This window comes from Furipterus horrens, unplaced genomic scaffold (genome assembly GCF_987537825.1).
Source record: "Furipterus horrens unplaced genomic scaffold, mFurHor1.1.pri manual_scaffold_2, whole genome shotgun sequence".
Lineage (NCBI taxonomy): Eukaryota > Metazoa > Chordata > Mammalia > Chiroptera > Furipteridae > Furipterus > Furipterus horrens.
This window is the reverse complement of record NW_028327172.1, coordinates 193,294,771-193,316,760: the sequence shown is the minus strand read 5'-3', so window position 1 is coordinate 193,316,760 and position 21,990 is coordinate 193,294,771. Positions and strand designations below refer to the sequence as shown.

The window sequence follows — 21,990 nt, the reverse complement described above, 5'->3', positions numbered from 1 at the left end:
ATCTTTTTGATGGACTGATCCTTTGTGATTATATAATATACTTCTCTGGTAATTTTCTTTGCTCTAAATTTTACTTTATCTGGTGTGTGTGTGTGTGTGTGTGTGTATGATTTAAATTTAAATTTAAATAGGCACATGTGGTTGGTGGCTGTCATGATAACAGTGCAGTTCTGGAAGATGGAGAGAGCTTTGACACAATAAATTTAATTAAAAGGTAAAATTTATTGAGTGTTAGAAAGTGTTAAGGGCAGTGGGTGGTTAGCAGGAAAAAGAGAATGGGGCAGAGGGAGTGGGGGATATGATTGTAAATTGGGTAATCAAGGAAGAAATGATTGAATGTGATACTTGAACAAAGATTTGAAGGAGTGAGAATGCAACGCAGATACCTTGGGGAAGAGTATCAAAGGTCAGCAGGGAGATGGGCCATTATAAGAATGTGAGTTTTTACTCTGAGCGACATGGAGAACGAGCCACTTGAGGATTTAGAGCAGACCCTGATTCATTCTGACTTAGGATGAATGAAGATCATTCTGGCTGGTAAGTTGCAAAAAAACTGTAGGAGTCAACAGAGGACATTTAGGAAACAAGAATACAGGTGATAGTAGCCAATCAAATAGAGCGTATTTTTGGGATAATATCAAGCATTTAGTTTTGGATATGTTAAATTTGAAATGTTTATTAGACAGGCAGAGAAAACAAGTAGACTGCCTGCCGTTGTAGAGCTTACACTTTACGGGAATATGGGTAGTAAATACAATAAATAAGTAAGACAAATAAATAAAATAATATACTATGTTAGAAGATAATTAAGTCTTATGGAGAAAATTCAAGTAAGGGAAGAAGGATTAAGTGATGTTAGGGAACTGACTTTTGAGGAAGGTAACATTCCAGTAATGATAGGAAGGCAGTGAGGAAATAATACCTGGGAGAATAGTAATTCAGGTAAAGAACCAAGACGTGAGGGTTCCTAGGTGGGAGCCTGGCTAATGTGTTTGAAGAAGAGCAAGGAGGCAAAATGTGGCTGGAGCGACAGGAGCCATGAGGGAAGGATTGGGGATGACATCATTGAGGTAACGATGGGCCATTTTAAGGGCTCTGGCTTTTACCCGGAGTGAGATAGGAAGCTAGTGGATCATGTAACAGACAAGAGGCATGATCTGACCTACAGTTTAACTAAGTCACGGATGGATTTGCTACGTAGACCAAAGGGGCAAGAGTTGTAAGCAGGAAGATTGGTTAGGAGACTTATTGCAGTATTCTGGACACATTTTCAGGATTGTACTGACAAAATTGGCTTACTGATTGGATGTGGGATAAGAACAGTCAATAATTATTCCAAGATTTTTGACCTGAGGAGTTGGAAGGATAGAGTTGCTTTGAGATGGGAAAGACTGGGAAGAGCAGGTTGGAAAGAGCTGATCAGGAGCTCAGTTTTGGACATGTTGAGTTTGTGATGCCTATTAGACATTCACATGTGGGTGTTCACTATTGTCTTATGGTTTTTCTTAACAGAAATAATGATATCAAAACAGTGTACTTACTGTTCTGAAAATATGTTACGTTTGTTAAGGTCTTAACTGTTTAACATGTTTGATCCTGGCAAAACTTGAATATTTTGTAGAGGGAGAAATTGTTTGACTGCTTTTTGGCTTTGCTGCCAGAGTTGATGATCCTTCCTTAGAGTTAAATAAAGGTACAATTCCAATTTTAGAAATGAAAAATAAGTATATAGTCTCAGTGTTTCTACTTGCTTTCTATTTTAGGTCCTATTACTGCTGGATTGTGCAAGATATTTAACCCTGTTTTCTTTGAGGTATGACTAAAATATTGAACATCTTACATAATAAAAGGGAAACATTTTAGTTTTGGAAGTCAGAATGCCAAGGAGAAGGAAAAATCTTGGGGGAAATCCTTCTCGGAAGCCTGCAAACGTTAAGGAAGTTGTATCCAGTGTTGCTAGTCATGAGGAGCCATCTACTCTTCCTTCCAAGTGTGAAACCAAAGATCAGGAAGAACTCTTCATCCGTATCTCAGAGATGTTTTCTGATCTGGATCCTGATGTAGTGTATTTGATGCTTTCTGAATGTGATTTCAAAGGTGAGAAAAAGTTTAGTTTGATCCCTTTGTATCTTGTAAGAAGACTTCATGTACTATGTCATGACCAGTAGTATTACAGAAAAATGACTGCCTTATTTCTATTTTGTTTATCACTTACTGAGTATCTGCTGTGGGAAAGGTTCAAAGTTTGGTATTATGAAGGATATGAAGAAGAAAGCAGTTTCTGCTTGCAAGAAATGTACAGTTCTGGATGTAAGATGTATTTATAACTAACATATTCTGTTTTATTTATTTTTTACCTCCTTGTTGGACCAGGTTGGCACTATTGACATTTTGATCTAGATAATTCTTTCCTGTGAGTGGTTCTCTTGTGCATCGTAGGGTATTCAGTAGCATCCCTGGCCTGTACCCATTAGATGCCCTTAGCACTTCCACCCCCCAAGTTGTGACAATTACAAATGTCTCTATATATTGTCATTGTTCCCTGGGGCCAGAATCATCCCCAGTTGAGAACAACTGTCCTAGAATGTAAGCTCCATAAAGACAGATTTTAAAAACTTTTGTTTCTGTTTTGTTTACTGCTGTCTCCCCAGCCACTAAAATAGCAAATGACTCATAGTAGGACTTCAGTAACTATTTATTGAGTGAAAAGGTAATTATAAGTGTGGGAATGAGAACTGATAAAGGTTGAGGCTAGTAGAGTAGTGTGGTTTCAGAATATTGGCTTTGGAGTCAACAAGCCTGGTTTGGATTTCCAGCTCTGCAACTTAACCTCTGTGGGTCTCAGTTTTCTTATCTGTTAATGAGAAAAAGAATAGTATGTACCGCATATTATTTATTTGGTGAGGATCAAGGTGTGTGTGTGTGTGTGTGTGTGTGTGTGTGTGTGTGTGTGTTGGTAAGGCTTTCAATATAGTAAGTCATTGATGACTTGTAATAAATTATTTAGGAGTATGTTTGCTTGAGAGGGGACAGTTTCAAAGTTGACTGGATGAGTAAATTAAATGTTGATGCTTAATATTGCTATTGTCTATGATTATATGAGATAAAATTATTCTAGATTTGGAATGTTTCGGTAATGCATGATAAACTTCCATTTCTATTTATTACATCGTCTGTGGTGTAAGCAAGCATATCTACCCTGTTATGATATATGTGCTGAAAAACCAGTTTTCAGCCGTCCATATGATGCTCAGAAATGATGGTGAATAGAATTTTATGTGTGACTTCAATATTTATTTCCTCATTTTGATGTGTTAAAAATTTATTTGTTGTACATACTAAAATAGCAATGAGGAATTAGATGAAAGATATATTACCCTTAATCCTAACAGAAATCATTTTTTCTAGGATCTTCTCTACACCTTTTTCATAAATACTGATATTTTGAATAGTTTGAATAGTAGCATTTGATGAAATTGTATATTCAACTTTTTAAACTTAATATAAGCACTTTTTTGCTGTTGGTGGAATCTTTATATTTATTTTTATTAGTTTTCTAATATTCCACTGAGTTGTTGTGCTCGAAATTGTTTAATTATATCTAAGTGTTTCATGAATAGTTAATATTTCAGAGAACATCTTGGTACAAATAGTTTTTCCTTCTTTTGGCTTTTTTTCTTAGTCCTCAAGTTTTATTGCTTACGTTGTAGAACAGAACAGTTTTCCGCTCTTGCAAACACTGCTACATGACCTATCAAGGAGGTGGAATAACCCCACCACTGTGTAAATATAGTGGTTTCATTATAGCCTTTTCAGAATTGTGTAGTAGTGTTTTAAGATTTTAATAGGAATAAAATTACTTAAGTTGTGTGTGTGATTTTTTTTAAGTACAGAGGGATGTTGAACATTTTGTGTATAAATTGTTCATTAATTCTTGTGTGAATTTTGTTTATGTTGTTTATCATTGTTTTAATTTTTTTCAACAATCTGTAAGGACTTTTCATTTGTGTGATCTATATCTTGACCTTTAATTTAATACTGCTTTCCCTTTTCTACACATTGTTTTTGGTTCATCTTTTATGTTTTTTTTATCATGTATATTTTCTTTCATAGAAATGCCTCTTGTATTTTCTTTCTTTTTATTCCTATGTTTAGGGCTTCTAGCTTTTATAGTAGTATTGCTATAATCTCCTAACTGGTCTCTCTGTCAGGCTTGTCCCCTCCAATCCATCTTTGTTTTTCTTCTTAAGGGAACATTAATTGGGTGCTTACTAGGTGCCAGTCCTTGTGCACAGCAATTTTTCATGGATTATCTCATTTAATCCTCACAGCAACCCTATGAGGTAGGTACTTTTATTATCCCCATATCGCAAATGAGCAAATCAGGCTTAGGGAAGTAAAGCAACATGTTCAAAGTGTCATAGCCAGCAAGTAAGGATTTAAATGCTGGTCTTCTGACTCCATATGAGAGCTGTTATTACCTGCTGTGCTGTGTTGTTCCCATAGTTACAGTCCTTAAAAAAACACAAGACAAAACACAAAAATAAAACAGAAAAGCCCCAAATTTCAAATGCTTAACAATTCTGTTTGTGTTATAATGGAAAGAGTTCAGCATTGGAAAGAGCTCAGCATTGGAGTCAGACTTACCAGTCATGGGTCTGTCACTTATTATTTGTGTGACTTGGGCCATGTGAAGGTACTTCTTGAACTTTTCTTTATTTCCAAGGAATTCTGTACCTCTTAATATTATTTGAGGATTCAGTGAGGTGAGGCATATAGAACTTCTAGCCCAAATGCTATGACAGGTAGTTTCCTTTCAAGTTCCCTTAGAAATAAAATTGGTATTTCTTACCATGACATAAGGACACCTCCACATTTCCCCTTATCTCCCTTTTCTAGTTTTATCTCCTCTTATCCACTATATACTGTGTGTCCACCAGCTTCTTTCAATACCTTGAACATACTTTGTGTTTTCAGGACTGGCTTTGCCTTTCCTTTCCGTGTGTGATAAGTTTCTTTTTACTCTTCAAGCCCTAGTTCACATATCACCCTATCTGAAATCTTTCCTTACTTTCCTGTAAGGCTGCTTTGGCATTTGTATATTAAAAGTGTGCATTATTTAATCTATAATGTAATTGTCTACTAATGCAATTATCTTTAATTGCCTCTATTAGACTGCAAAAAATCCTTAAATTTTTTTTTTAATTTTTAAAAGTTTTTTTCAGTTATAGTTGACATACAATATTATATTAGTTTCAGGTGTACAACATAGTGATTAGACATTTATGTATGTTATTACAATATTATTGATTCTATTCCCTATGCTGTATTTTATATCCCTGTGACTGTCTTTATAACTGGCACAATTTCTTTAAGTGTAGTAAAATAACGTCTTATTCACCTTTGTATAAAGTATGTCTGATATGCAGATATGTGCTCTTACATATTGTTTTTAATTAAGTGAAATTCATAGCATAATCAAATTCAATTTACTAGGTGAGAACTTTACATACTTACTATTTAAAGGACATGCAGTAGGTAAGTATTTGTTGGCTAAATCAACTGGTTTAAGAGCTTTAGAAATAACACTAGTACATACAATTACAGATTTTTTTTTACATTTGCTCAGTAAATTCATCAGACTTATCTACTTGATAGCAGTTTTTATTAGCCCAATTTGTTACTGTTTGTAAGTAATAACATTGCATGTCTCTTATCTTTCAGACCTTTTACTTATACAGACCGGTATATTAGTAAAATAGTAATTTTAAAATTTGAATATTTATAAATTATTCAATGTAAAATCCAGTATAATAATGTGTATTTTAATCAAATTATATTTTACTATTTTCAATACATATAGGTGTATATTTTATTGCTGTTATTGTTCTTATTGTTGTGCAGTTGACAGTGCCATGGATAGTCTATTACAATTATCTGCTACTGATAACAAGATAAAAGAATCGTCTTCAAAAATCACCATTGCTTCTGAGAACCAAGTAAGTGCAGTAGGACATGAAATAATGGAAAAGTGTCCTGAAGAAGAGAGTGAAGATTCAAAAACGGATTCATTCTTGGACATGCAGCTAACTGAAGACTTGGATTCTTTAATACAGAATGCTTTTGAGAACTTGAACTCTTCTCCTGATGACCAAGTATACTCATTTTTGCCTTTGCAAGATGTTAATAGTTTTAATGAACCTAGTACATTTATAAATTCAGATTCAGATAGTATGACTCCCATTCTTTCTACAGAAAATACAGATTTGAACAGTGAAAATTTAGAGAATTCTGCCTCTACTTCAAACCCCTTAACTTCACAGTCAGTTTCAAATGAGTCCAAACATTGCATTAAGGATAACACATTGGAAGAGTCTCTTCCCAGTAGTTCTTTAAATGTAGCAAATGACACTGTGGTGTGTTATAGCAATCTTAGTCAAGGAGAAGACCCTCAGTGTGTTGAGACTCAGTTCTCTCAGGCCCTTGTAGATGTGGATGCCAGTGAACCTCAGGCTCCTTTAAACCACACTGGGCAGAATCCAGGGCTTGGTTTACGAGGTACAGGTGGGGATGAGAAATCATCTTCTATCCCTGATGTGTGTGTACCTTCTGAAGAACTCAGTTTCAAGCCACACAAGCATAGTGAATTGCCATTAAAGGGGAAGGATGTGAATTACTCCAAAGGGAAGGATGTGAATTACTCCAAGGGGAAGGATGTGAATTACTGCCCAGTACTTACCCATATCCCTATACTGCTGCCTCCTCCACCTCCACCAATGTGGAATCCAATGATTCCTGCTTTTGACCTCTTTCAAGGAAATCATGGCTTTGTAGCTCCTGTTGTTACCACAGCTGCACACTGGAGACCTGTCAACTATACATTTCCTTCTCCAGTTATTTCTCACCCTTCCCCAACAAAGGTGTGGAGAAATAAAGAGGGAACAAGTGCTTATCAAGTACAAGAAACTCCAGTTTCTCAGGCTGTAAGGAAGAAGACATCTTATGTTGGACTAGTTCTTGTTCTTCTCAGAGGACTTCCGGGATCAGGAAAATCTTTTTTGGCAAGGTATGAGGTTTAATTGCATTTTTAAAAATGTAGTGCATTAACCTGAACATTTATAATAGAGTATGAAAATGTGCTTTTGCTTAATAGAGATGTTTAGTAACCCCTTAAATGTTTTCTTTCTACTGATTTTTTTTTCTCTGTGACTAATTGTACTGCTTTCAACAGAAGTTTTTATTGAATTTTTTATCTTAGATTATCATTTTAAGAGATGGAATAGAAGAAAAAAGTTAAAGATGATTCCAAGATTGTGAGTTTGTGAAATCAACAGAAATAGCTTTATGTGAAAGAAAACTAACTTGAGTGGGAGAAAGATGAGTTCATCTTTGATTAGAGAGTTAAAAGAGCCATAATTGATTTTGAATTCAAGGAAGTCTTAGTTACAAGAAGTTTACTGGTAATTGGAAATTTGGGATTGTAGCATGTTGTTAAATAATGCTTTTATAGATGTGTGATTTGAAGGAAGAGAATATAGGATGAGTCACTGGTAGTCAGAGAACCTGTAAAATATGGTACCCTCCATTATTTTATCTTATATATCCATCTGTGTCCCTTTTGTAGTTAAGGTGGGTTGTGGGTGCCTTGGTTTGAGAGACTGGAGTGAGGATTATAGGCAGCTTTATTGTGTTTTCAGTGGTACTAGTCAAAGAGCATTGTTTTCACATTGTCCCCACCCCCAGTCTTTAATTTTCAGAAGATTTTCATATCTAATATATTTTATTTGATAGTTCTTCTTTTCTCTTTTAAATTTTAACTCATTGCCCTCAGCTGTTCCTAGCCGTGTCTTTTTTATTTGATCCTGGCTGTAGCTAGTCTTAGTGAGTATGAATATATGCTTGGGAATGTCCTTGATAAACTCCTTTTCAGTTCATTTTGATATGCTTTCCTTGTCTAGATTTATCTCCCAGTAAATTTCCACATGTTCTACTCGTATACTTGTAAGTGTATGCTTCTGTAGACATATTATAGGTTTTTCTCTAATTGATTTAATGACAATAATAATAAAACATTTTAACTTAATATTATGAATATTGAAATCAGTCATGATACTACATTTTGTGAAAGAGATTGGGATGAAAGGTGTTACACTAAAAGAGAATAGAACTGTGACACAGGCTAGATTTCAAGGGTCTTAGAGCAAGAGGCAGCTACAGTTAGAAAATAGAAGAGAAAAAAGCACTTTTAACCCTGGCTGGGTAGCTCAGTTGGTTAGACATCGTCCTGATACACCAAGGTTGAGGATTCAGTCTCTGGTCAGGACACATATAAGAATCAACAAATGAATGCCTAAATACATGGAACAACATATTGATGTTTCTCTCTCTGTCTCCCTTCCCTTTCCTCCCTTCCTCTTTCTAAAATGAACAACAACAAAAAACAACCACTTATTGCAAAGTAGGACCTAACTAATATTTTTTTGAATAAAGATAGAGTAATAGCTGGGAAGTGCAGAGACATAGAAACTGAGTTTCTTCAGAGAGAATAGTGTATAGTATTAAACTAGTGTGCAAGCTCAAGGAAAATGAGGGATGAAAAAGACTTTTGGACTTTACAAAGGAGGTCATGAATGGCTATCTTAAAATCAATTTTGTTTCACTGTGAAGGTAGGGGACAAAAGGTTAAAGGAAGCGTTGATGATAAAGCGGTTAAGGGAAGGAGAGAAGGTGGGCAATAGTTGAAAAGGGTCCTTAAAGCATGAAAAAATTTAAAGATAACTGAGATGTATACATGTTTAAAGGGAAAAGAGGAAGTGTCAGAGAAGGGAAAACTTAAGAGATAAAAGAGGATAAATGTAGGAGTCTCAGAAGGTGTTGAGATCAAGTGAGCATTCAGTAGAATGTAAGTTCCATGAGTAAGAATTTTTATTTCTTTTGTTTACTGATATATTCTCAATGCTTGAAGACAACAGTGCTTGCCACTTAGTGGGTGCTATAAAAGTTAAAATCAAAAGATATCTTAGCTTTGATATACTTAAACATATTTTACAGGAGAGAATAAACTGTGATATTTTACAAATGGTCAAGAATAGTAGCATTGATGTATTTCCATGGATTCTGTTAGTTTAGTTTTTGCATGTATTTCAATTACATAGACGATATATTACAAAATCAGGAGAGAGATAAAAAAAAGAAAAATCCTTTCCGGTCACAGTGGAGGCATAGATAGATACGCTTCGCCTCCTTGCACAACCATGAGAAGGATCACAACTAACCTCAAAGCAAAAAAAAAACAAAAAAACAACAACCTAGAACTGCCAGAAAATTGAACTGTATGGAAGTCCAACAACCAAGGCTTTATAGAAGTCATATTCATCCAGATGGATAGGAGGGGCGGAGATGTGGAACCTGGTGCAGAGAGGACACAGTGTGGTGGCTGAGGGGCAGCTGGTGGAATGGGCAGTCCCACATCCACATGTGGTGGGTGTAGTGATCCCAGCCCCAGGCCTGACAGCACAGCCCAGGGTTCCAGCACTGGGAAAATAAAGCCTAATAACCTCTGGCTGTAAAAGCTAGTGAGGGTTGGGGCAATGGAAGAAACAGCTGGTCTCAGGAGAGTGCATTTAAAGGACCTGCATGGTCCTAAAAAATACGCAAACCCACCCACTCTGGACCACCATCAGGGCAACAGCTAGAGAGACATAGTTGCATACAGGAAGTGGGTGAAATGACTGGAAATGGGGCGAGTGCTGAGCAAGCCTGCAGGAGCCAGGCAGCAGCATTGTACCCTCTCTGACCCCTCCCCCCCATTTAGAGCCACAAAATGCTGAAGCTGGTTGCCCTGCCCTGGTGATTACCTAAGGCTCCGCTCTATATGACATAATAGGTCAGGTGCACCAAGACAGAGTCAAAGCAGCTCTACCTAATAATCAGAAATAAACATGGGGTGGCTGCCAAATTGAGGAGACAAATATGTCCCAAATGAAAGAACAGAACAAAACCCCAGAAAAATAACTAAACAAAATGGAGATAGCCAACCTATCAGATGCTGACTTCAAAACACTGGTATTAAGGATGCTCAGAGAACTCTTTGAGTACAGCAAAAGCCTAAGGGAAGACATGAAGGCTACACAAAGTGAAATAAAGAAAAATCCACAGGGAACTAACAGTGAAGGGAAGGAAGTTGGGGTTCAAATCAACAATTTGGAATATAAGGAAGAAATAAAGCTAACTAGAACAGGATGAAGAAACAAGAATTCGAAAAAACAAGGAGAGAATAAGACTCTGGGTCATCTCCAAAAGTGCCAACATCCAAATCATAGGAATGCCAGAAGGAGAAGAGGAAGAGCAAGAAATTGAAAATTTATTTGAAAAAATAGTGAAAGAAAACTTTCTTAGTTTGGTGAAGGAAATAGACATAGATGTCCAGGAAGCACAGAGAGTCCCAAACAAGTTGAACTCAAAGAGGGCCATACGAAGACACATCATAATTAAAATGCCAGAGGTTCGAGATAAAGAGAGAATCTTAAAAGCGACAAGAGAAGAGAGTTACCTACAAAGGAGTTCCCATAAAAATATCAGCTGATTCCTCGAAAGAAACTTTGCAGGCAAGAAGTGATTGGCAAGAAGTATTCAAAGTGATGAAAAGCAAGGAGCTGCAACCAAGGTCACTCTATCCAACAAAGCTATCATTTAGAATGGAAGCGCAGGTAAGGTGCTTCTCAGACAAGGTAAAGCTGAAGGAGTTCATCATGAGCAAGCTATTATTATATGAAATGTTAAAGAAAAAGAAGATCAAACCTATAAACATTAAAATGACAACAAACTCACAAATATCAACAACTGAATCTAAAAAACAAACACAAGCTAAGCAAACAACAGAATCATAGATAACGGAGATCATTTGGAGGGTTATCAACTGGGAAGGGGAAGGTACAGGGACTAAGAAGCATAACTGGTAGGTACAAAATAGACAAGGAGATGTTAAGAATAGTATGGGGAAAGGAGAAGCCAAAGAACTTATATGCATGACCCATGGGCATGAACTAAGTGTGAGTATTGCTGGAGGGAAGGGGGATACTAATTAGGGGGGCAAAGTGGTAAAATTGGGATAAGTGTAATAGCGTAATCAATAAAATATACTTAAAAAATTTCAAAATGGTAAAAAACATCCCCACAAAACTATCTTAGTTTTGTATAATTTGACAGATTATTAGTCTATTAACATTATATTTTTGAATGTTTTTGGCACACTGACTAAATTTATAGCAGTATGTGTACAAAGAGCATCTATTTTTGAAAACCTGTTGATTACCAAGGTAGCTGCCTACCATGAAGTGACCTTGCACTTAGGGTGAGTGAAGATCATTGTGTATCAGTGAGCAGATTAGGGGGATGCAATTCTGAAGCATTTTAAGTTACCCAGTTTTCTTGATATTTAAAAATTTGTTAATTTTTAAACCTTTATAGTTATTGACAAAGGACTTTATAACATTAAAAATAATTCTGAAATAATCATTTAAATAAAGTAAAATAGATTTGCCTTAGATCAGTTTCCTTGGGAGTCAAACTTGGGCTTAGAGGATTTCTGATATGTTTTGTTTGAATATACAATATTGTCACTTTTAAATAATAATACTTGAATTTTTTTTATTTGGGTTATGGCCTTATAAAAATTAGGATAGAGAATTTAGAAAAATTAATGACAGTAATTCCATTTATTATTTACAGGACTTTGCAAGAGGATAATCCGAGTGGAGTCATTCTCAGTACTGATGATTATTTTTACATAAATGGACAGTATCAGTTTGATGTAAAGTACTTAGGAGAAGCACATGAATGGAACCAGAATCGTGGTAAGAATAGACATTGGATTCCAGATAATATTGAGTAATATAAAGAAAAAATTCTCTTATTATTTGTGTTTTGAGAGACATATAACTTTTAAAAAGATAACTATATATATATAAACATAAAATTATAGCTATAACTATTCTTAGGTTACATAATAAAATAAAGGAGGTAGTCTTATCCCAAAGCTGTTAAGAGGATTAAATGAGGTAATTTGCATTTCCCCGATGGCTAATGATGTTGAGAATCTTTTTGTGTGCTTATTGGCCATTAGTTTATCTGCTTTTTTTAAAAAAAACTATTTGTTCGTTTATTTACTTATTTATTTTTAGACAAAGGGGAAAGGAGAAAGAGAGGAAGAGAAACATCACTGTGTGGTTGCCTCTCACTTGCGCCCCAAACTGGGGACCTGATGTGCAACCTAGTCATGTGCCCTGACTGGGAATCGAACCAGTGAAGTTTATCTGCTTTGAAGAGCTGTCTCTTCAAGTCTTTTGCCATTTTTAAATTGAATTATTTGTCTTTTCATTATTGAGTTCAAGAGAGTATACAGAACTTATAAAACTTTCAAATAATTTCTTTGTAAGGGTTATATATTATGGTTCATTATTAATTTCCTGAATGGAATAATTTCTTGGGAAAAAGGTAGTTTTATAAGAAAATCTCTTACACAACTGTATATAGTAATGTTTTCTTTATTTCAAAGCATTACATCTTAGTTTTCTTTAGTGTTTGTTTTTAAACTTCGTTGTGGAATAATTTTAGATTTATGGAAAGTTTGCAAAGGCAGTATAGAGTTCTTACTGTATATACCACTCACCCATTTACCCTGAATGTTAACATCTTATATAACCATGGTACCTATGTCAAGACTAAGAAATTAACATTTGTACTGAAAAGGGTTTCTGGACCCAGTTCCAATGCGCGTGCGTGCGTGCGTGTGTGTGTGCATGCATGTGTGTGTGTGTGTGCGTGCGCGCGCGCGCTCCCCCACACCCTAATCAATTCTTGGACATACCAGGGTGTCCGAGAATTCACCTCATTTCTGACATTATTTACTGGGAGACAGATTCCACATGTAAAAGGTCAGTCCCACAAGACTGCCCTTCACTTTAAATGCCAGTTGCAAGCCCAGGTTGTTTACCTGTGCTTCTGACCCATGGGCTACAGTTGGAGGTTCCATTGACCCCCTCCTTGAGTTCAGTTAATTTGCTAGTGTCTCACAGAACTCAGGAAAACCTGTTTACTGACAGGCTTACCAATTTATTATAAAAGGATTTATTTGGAAACAGCCAGATGGAAGAGACCCACTGGACAAAGTGTGGGGAGAAGGCATGGAACATCTATGCCCATGAGTCCAAATTCACCACTCTCCCAGCACCATGACATGCTCACCAACCCAGAAGTCCTACAAACTCAGCCCTTTTGGGTTTTTTATGGAGGCTTCATTACACAGGCATGATTGGCTAAATCATTGGCCACAGGTGATTGAACTCAATCTTCATCCGCTCTCTCCAACCCCTAGGTCTTAGAGTGAGGCTGGTAGTTCCAATCTTCTAATCACCAGGTTAGCGCCACTGGAAAACAGCCCCAATCCCTAGGTGCATTCCAATAGTCACTTTATTAACATAAGAAACATCTTTACACTCTCATCACTTAAGGAAATTCCGAGGGTTTAGGAGTTCTGTGCCAGAGACAGGATGAAGACCAAATATCTATTTTTTATTATACATCTTAATATCACAGGTACATTATTATTAAATAAATTCCAGACTTTATTTGGATTTTAATTTTTCTGCAGAAGTCCTTTTCTGTTGAGAATCTTATCCAGGATTGGCATGATATGTGTATATATCTATTTTTAAAATCCTCACTCAAGGATATATTTATTAATTTTAGAAAGAGAGGAACATGGGGTGGTCGGGGGGAGGGAGGGAAAGAAACATCAGTGTGAGAGAGAAACATTGATCGGTTGCCTCCCTTACGTGCCCCGACCAGGTATCGAATCTGCAGCCTTTTGGTGTATGGGATGATGCTCCAACCAACAGAGCCACCTGGCCAGGGGTTAGCATGATATTTTTAATGAGCGCTTATTTTCATTTGTGCTGTTAATACATGTGATCCATAAATCTGAGATCACCTAGTTTTTATTTAATAATTTTCTCTGATTATAACTTTAGTATTTATTATTCAACATTATTATTCAATGTTTACCTGTACTTTAGTTTTTTTGTATACTAAGAAGACTAAAATTGGCACATATCTATAATTTTTAAATTGTGAGAAAAATATCAGATTTTTTAAAATATCAAGGTCATACTTAATATTGTTATTAAAAATGATTTTGTTTGTGTTTTCCAGCAAAAGAAGCATTTGAAAAGAAGGTATCTCCTGTAATAATAGATAATACAAACCTACAGGCTTGGGAAATGAAGCCATATGTTGCTTTGGTTTGTACCATATATTGTTATAAGTTTATAATAATGGGTTTGAAATTATTGGGTATGTTAATTACATAAATGAATCTCAAGCAAACTCCTTGGACTGTCTGTAACTGAGCTTTCTCTGGAAATGAAAGCAGGAAAAGTTTTCCCAGAAAGCTAAATTTTTTCAGTTTTCAAGTTTGGATATTTAATTTTTAAATTTTAAAATTGTTTATTTTTGTTTTTTGATGTCTTATGAAAAAGTAGTGGTATTATAAATTTATGTTTGTGTGTGAATATAGATATGTTTATATATGTGTATGTGTGTATATATTTTTTGTTTTTCTTATTGCTCTTATTTGGCAGAATCAAAATTTGGTTGTCCTTGTTATTTTCTAAATTTTGAAATTTTGCTATTTGAGAAATGCAGAATTTTGTAGACTCAACTATTTTTAGTTATCCAAATTTGCCAGATTCCTTTTTTGCCCAGCTTTGATGTCACTTTTCAGGAAGTTAGCATTAAATTAGCTTACTAAAAAGCTGAGTTGGTCATCTTTCTGCTTTTATGGCATCCTGGCTTACTTTGTCATAGCATTAAACACACTGTGTTTATCAGTAGGCCATGGGGTTGGCTTTATAAAATGCCAGAGAGTAGATATTTTAGGTTTTGCAGGCCACCTACAGTCTCTGTTGCATATTTTTTCTTTAATTTTTAAACTTTTAAAGATGTAAAAAGTATTCCTCACCACTAGACTGTACAAATATTGGCTGGTGGGCTGAATTTGGCTCTAGGCCATCTATATATTCTTAAGGGTGGGAGTATTGTTTTATTCTTCATTGAATTAACAAGGTGTAGCACGATGGTTGTCATATAGTAAATATATATTCCTTGAATAAGTTGATGAATGAAGTGTTTGTGAGTACGGGGTATTGTTTGGCTTATTCCCCCAAAGTTAGCACATGCCTGGCACATGAAAGCTCAAGTTATGCTTCTTGAGGGAATGAACGTTGTGCACATCTAGCCTGTTCCTCCTCTGCTGTGTCTAGTGTACTCGTGCTGTCTTGAAGGTGTCATTCTTCACTTTTCTGAAGAAAATTATGTGTCCTTTGAAAGCAAATGTGATTTTACTTCTGTGCAGAGGCAATAAAGGAAATAAAAAGACTCAGTTTTAGTGTATTGGGAGCCGAAATTCTGTTTGCTTTCTGGTATTTGGAGTTCCTAATTTCTGCCCTAATACATTCACCAAAGGGTCACGCTTTACCCTTAACCTTACTTGACTTCTCTGCAGGTTTTTCTTGGCCTTCTGCTGTCATCTTAGAAAGTTTAACACTTTATTTTTCTGCATAGAGAAGAAAAGCAGCCTCTGATTACTGTGTTTCTGATTTTCATTTAGCCTTCAATCTTCAATGTTTCCTTTTTCCTTTTTTCTTATAATTGAAAATACAAAGCTATTTTTTCAGTATTGATTCATTGGCTCTTCCCAACTTAAGTATAAAGGAGTCCTACTTACCGCAGAGTACCATACTCATATTTTCTTTATAAAGAAGTAGACATAAGAATTAAGTAGAGAGGGAGGGTCGTTTTTTGCTTTTTTTGGAAGCAAGATAATGAGAGCTGTGGAGGACTAGAATAGATGGGTGATAACCATCTAATACTGTCTTGATTGTCATTTACAAAAGAAGCTAGGTAGTGAGCTGGGGATAAATAGGGGACAGTCAAGTATGCTTAGTAGCAACTGGCAAAGCTTACTACTTTGTTTTAAATATTATCTTGTGAGCTGTTATATAACTTGATATAAGTCAGTCAGAACCCTCTCAGGTAATACATTATTAAGATTTTTCTATTGATAATGGGAATTGAAAAAGCCTTTAAATTTATAGTCTTTCCTTTTTTCTGTGTGTGTGCATTTGAAATTAATTTTGATCTCAAGAGCTACATGACATGCCACTGAGGTGAGGAGAGGAAAGTAAGTAGGCTCATTGCAGGGTGTTGTGTCATCTCCTACCTCAATGTCTGGGTTGACTTACGGGCTTTTTGTCGGTAATGACAGAAAGTAGCAGTGATCACTTTTGGCATCTTGTCACAAAACTGAATGGGTCAGTAGTGGGAGACAAGATCAGAGAGGTAATGGTGGCCGGGGAGATGGTAGGGGAGATTATGAAAGGGCTCAGAGATCACTGTAAGGGCTTTGTATTTTACTTTGTGTGATATGGAAGATTCATTCGTATGTTTAGGCTGCCATAATGAAATACCACAGACTGACTGGCTTACACAACAGAAACTTATTTCCTCACAGTTCTGGAGGCCCAGATGAAGTTCCGGTAGGGTTGGTTTCCTGCGAGAATGCTCTTCCTGGCTTTCAGATGGCCTCCTCCTTGCTGTGTTTTTCCATGGTGGAGAGAGTGAGTTCTTTGGTATCTCTTCTAAGGATCAGGAGCCCACTGTTCTGACTTCTTTAAACCTTAATGATCTCCTTAAGGGCCCTGTTTCCTAAAACAGTCATATGGTGGGATTTGGGTTTTCACATATGGGGCCTGAGGAGATGCAAACATTCAGTCCATAACAGAGGGTTTTGATCAGAGTAGTGACATGGTCTGACTATTAACAGGGTCATCACTGTGGTGCTGTTCTGAGAACAGACTTGGGTGGGGTGGGGGCAAGGATGGAAGCAGGGAGACTAGTTAGAGGGCTGTAGCCATCAGGTAAGAGAGCATGTGGCTCAGACCAACATGGTAGCAGTGGAGGTGACAGTGAATAATGAGTAGATTCTAGATGTGTTTTGAAAGTAGAGCTATCTGAATTTCTTGTTGAATTGATGTGGATGTGAAAGAAAGAAAGGAGCCAGGTATGACAAGAGAGCCATTAAAGTTGGTTTTTGGCTTTTGTAACTGGAGCTTGTCATCAGCTGAGATGGTGAAGGGCTCATAGAATAGTTTTGGGGTGGGTGTAGGGTAGTAGTTATAAAAAGTTTAGATTTGACTATGTTAAGTTTGTTGAATAGGTAGTTGGATGTGTAACTTTGGAATTCAGAAGCAAGTTCTAGGCTATGTATGACATATAGAGGGAGTCATTATCATACGGGTGATATTTAAAGCCAAAAAGGAGTGATATTACTGAGGATGTGAGTGTAGATGAGCGAAGAGGACCCAAGGACTAAGTCTGGGACATTGCATTGTGAGAAGAAGCCTGGTTGAGAAGGAAGAACTAGCAAAAAAGACCGAGAAAATCTACTGAGTGGAGTAAGAGGAGAAGTTGTCGTGTGTAGTGAAAAGTGTAAGGAGAAGAGAGGGAGGAACTGTGACAATTGCTGCTGAGGGTCAAGTAAGAGAGGACTGAGAATTAACCATAGCACTTTTCCAGTGTGGACACACTTAACGGTCTTGGTACCCGGTTTCTGTGGAGTAGCCAATGGGAGTGGGTTTAGAGGCTAGGAGAGAAATTGGAGACAGAGAATATAGTAATTATTTTGAGACATTTTCCTACAAAGGGGAGCAGGACAACGGGGAGACAGCTGGCAGGGGAAGTGGGGTTAAGAGTAAGATGGGAGAAATAACTGAAAGTGATGGGATTGACTCAAGAACGAGGAAAAATTAATGATGCCTCAGAAAGGGGGGGATAGCTGAAATTAATTATCCTTGAGATGGAGAGAGGAGATGCATCTAGTTAGTGCACAAGTAGAGGGTGTGGCTTTTTAGGTGATAGCCATATAAAGAGTTTTGAAAAATAAAATGAGATATTACTTAAAATAAATACTATTAGAAGTATCTACCTCAAGGGAGTAAGATTTTAAGCATTCTTCTTTATGGTTTCAATATTTACCATATAAATAAAAGTCATGAATGCATATGGTAAATACAAACCACAAAGAAGAATGCTTAAAATCTTACTCCCTTGAGGTAGATACTTCTAATAGTATTTTTGAGTCTTTCCAGAAGTTTTCTATACATGTACAAATGTGTGAATAATCCTCTTTTACCCAACTGAAAATTCTGTATCATTCTTAACATTTATATTAAGGACCTTTTCTCATTAATACATATGGAATTTTAAAAACTACTGTGTAATATTTTTATTGTATTGTTGTCCATGCATTTATTTCGCTAGTTGCATAAGCTACTAAGTTGCTTTGCCGTCTTTTTTTTTTTTTTTTTTTACTATTACAAATAATGGTGAACTGGGTATCCTGGTGTATATATATCTTTGCACTCTTACATATTTATCAGTAGCATAAATTTCTGGAAGTTAATTGCTGGGCCAAAGAGATTGTGCATTTTACCAGTTTTAACACACTCATCAAAATTATATAGTTTTTTAGGTTATTTCAGTTTTAACATACTATGAACTTGGATACAATGAATTTAATTTCATAGAAGTAATTATTTTTAAATGCTTTTATCTTTTTTGTTTGTAGTCTCAAAAACATAAATATAAAGTCCTTTTCCGGGAACCGGACACATGGTGGAAATTCAAACCAAAGGAACTTGCAAGGTAAAACTTGGAGAGTATCTAGCATATTTTTTAGGTCATGACAGTGATAGAAAATCTGTTTGGATTTTTTCCTCTTATAAATAATGAATGAAACAGAATGGATGAAATTGCAGCTTTGCCATTTAAAAATTGATGACAAATTTTGTATTGCATATAGGTTTTTTATTTAGTTTGTGAAGAGTTTGTATCTTTTTATTGAGTTAATAGAGAAATTCCATTTGTCTTATATAGTCAGCACTTTATTACTTACTAATAATATGATGTCAGTATCTGAAGCTAATCCAGACTAGAGGGTTTGGCATGCCTGAACCGTGTGCTACTGGGAGGAATAAATTATTATAACTGCCTAGTGACCTAGAATACTGGAAGGAAGTGAGGAAACATAGATAGGAAAGGTAGTAAATGCCCAGCTGTTTAGCTGTCTAGGTATCTCGCCCCCCTTCTTTATTTGATTGTTTGATTTGAATAAAAATGTTACTCAGAACATGGACTAACTAAAGGATGACGTAATTTTAGTGTATTCACCATGTGTGCAACCATTACTTCAAAAAGAAACCCCATACCTGCTATCAGTCACTCCCAACACCCCCCTCCCCTAATCTGCTTTTTATTTCTATATGGATTTTCCTGTTCTGGACTTTGCATAAATGGAATCGTACAATATTTGGCCTTTTGTATGTGGCATCTTTCATTTAGCATAATGTTTCAAGGTTCTTCCATGTAGCATGTATCAGTACTTCATTCCTTTTTATTCTTTTGGTATATTATCTGTATAAATGAATGACATTGGCCTACAATTTTTTCTTCCTTGTCCTGCCTTACCTGACTTTGGTATCATGGTTATATAAGTTTGAATGTTTGATAGAATTTACTTATGAAATAAATTGTCTGGATCTGTTTTTATCTGAGAAGGTTCAGATGAAAATAATTTTTTATTGTTTATTTTATTAGAGTTGTCCCAATTTTTTCCCCCTTTTGCCTCCCTCTACCCAGCCCATCCTTGTCTCCCACAGTCAGTTTCCTTTCTGTTGTCCAGACCCATGAGTCATTCCTACATGTTCTTTGACTAGTGCCTTCCTCTTTCTTCTGCTGTTCCTCCCTCTCTCCTCCCCTCCTGTCGCTGTCAGTCTGTTCCATGTTTCTCGTCCCTGGTTCTGTTTTTCTCGTTAGTTTATTTTGTTCATTAGATTTCTAAGATTTTTCCATTATGCCAAAGTTTTCAAATTTATTAAGACTTTGTTAAAACAATTATAGTATTCTCTGACCATGTACATCTCTGCTGCATCTATACTTAAGTTCCCCCTCTCACCCTAATACGTTTATATGTGTCTTCCTTCTTTTTTCTTGATTATTCTCACCAGAAATCAGTTTTTTTATGAGCATTTTCAGATAAATAACTGATTGTCTTTCTCTTATATGTTTGTTTTATATTTAATTCATTTCTGCTTTTTTTTATTCTTTCTTTGCTTTTCAAAAAATCTTTTTGCTTGTATATACTTTTATTTAAAAAAAAATCTTTACCTGAAAGTTTAGGTCATTTTCTAATATAATTTGATGCCATATATTTCCCTGGGTACTGTGTTAGCTGCTCCCAGAATTTTTTATATATTACACTTTCTTTTTATCATTTACTTTCTAACTTATGTTATGATTAATTTTATTCTTTAGAACTATGTTTTTGAATTTCTGAACAGATAGTTTTTAAATTTATCTTTTTAAAAATACTGGTTTTCAACTTAACTTCAGTAGGTAAGACTATGCAGTTTGGGTGATACTAATTACCTCATTTTTTAGAGATGTGTTTTATGGTCTAGTTCATAGTCATATTATTAAATGAATGTTTCATGTTTGCTTGATAAGAATATATAGTGATTATAGTGTGTTAATAATATCTTATTAAATCATGCTTATTCTGTTGACCATGTCTGTATCTTTATTGTCTTAAAATAATTTGTCTGATGGATTAATGTTTAAGAGAGGGGTGAGGAAATCTGTGAGAGAGGTATGTTGAAATCTTCCTTTATTGTGTTGAATATATCAGTTTCCCCTTATAATTCTGCCTATTTCATTTTATATATTCTGAGGATGTACTTTGAAATACAAAGAAGCTTATTGTTTTTATATCACTCTTAATTAATTGAACATTTTATCCTTGTCTAGAGATTTTCTTATTCTTACTATTTTTTGTTATTAATGTCTAATTTGTCTAATACTAATAGGACTGCACCAGCTTCCTTTAAAAGTTAATGTTTGAGTTATATTTCTTTTTCCATACTTTTGTTTTTAACCTCTCAGTATCTTTATATTTAGGTGTATTTCTTATAAGCAGTATGACTGGGTTTTTACAAATCCACCCTATTCATCTTTGGCTTTTACTTGATTAAGCTTAGTTATTTTTTATGGTTATTTTGGTCTTATTTCTTATTGTCTCACTTCGTGTGCTTTTATCTCACTTTTTCTGTGATTGTTTTTCTTCTATCCCAGAAAATTACATATTTCAATTTTTTCTCTTGTTATGCTTTATTTTTTTGATTGAATGCAATTTCCTTACTCATATTTTCCTTCTGTGCTAATTTGGAAATTATATATACTATTTTTATTTTTCTAGTGGTTATATTAAACATTTTATCATACATACTTTAAATTTAAAGTGAAACCATTGTCTTAGCCTTATTCCTCATAAGTACAAAGGATTTTTAAACATTTTAACTCTTGACACTTAACCTCTCTTCCAACTTACATGCTATGATTCTTCACAATGAACAGATACTGTTTGTTTTCATTCATGTGGTTATTGCTTTGTGTTTAATTTTTCTTTCATTATATATTTTTCATCTGGGAATTTCTTTCTGCCTGATGTTCATCTTTTAGGATTTTCTTTACATTGTAGGCTTGCTTCATGCCAAAGTTTATTTTTTAATCTGAAAATCCTAACACTTAACCGTCTTCTGACTTTGATTTTTATTGTAAAGTCAGCTGTAATCCTAATAGTTGGTTTGTTTGTAGATGACTTTATTTTTTGTTTTTAAATTTCTGGTTGCTTTTAATATCATCTCTTTATCTTCGGTGAATGACATTTTCAGTACTGTGTTTCTAGTTGTGGATTTCTTATTATTTATCTTGTTTGGGATTTGCTGGGCTTCTGAGATCATGGGCTTGATTTCTTTCATCAGTTCTGGAAAATTCTCAGCCATTTTTCTTTAAATTGCTTCTGTCCCATGTACTCTT

At 35.3% G+C, this 21,990-nt stretch overlaps 1 protein-coding gene across 3 annotated transcripts in view; it reads left to right on the top strand.

The window, feature by feature from the left end:
* Window positions 1-1,769: 1,769 nt before the first annotated feature.
* Window positions 1,770-21,990, top strand: part of N4BP2 (NEDD4 binding protein 2) — a 73,843-nt gene continuing 53,622 nt past the window's right edge. For 2 of the 3 annotated variants that reach the window (XM_090266965.1, XM_090266966.1), the window contains exons 1-4: window positions 5,910-7,066; window positions 11,731-11,855; window positions 14,212-14,300; window positions 18,686-18,762. In XM_090266965.1, the coding sequence (XP_090123091.1) occupies window positions 5,916-7,066; window positions 11,731-11,855; window positions 14,212-14,300; window positions 18,686-18,762 (1,442 nt within the window). In that variant the 5' untranslated portion in view covers window positions 5,910-5,915. Of the gene's footprint in view, window positions 2,098-5,904; window positions 7,067-11,730; window positions 11,856-14,211; window positions 14,301-18,685; window positions 18,763-21,990 lie in introns of those variants that run through there. The other variant, XM_090266967.1, reaches the window with a different exon arrangement.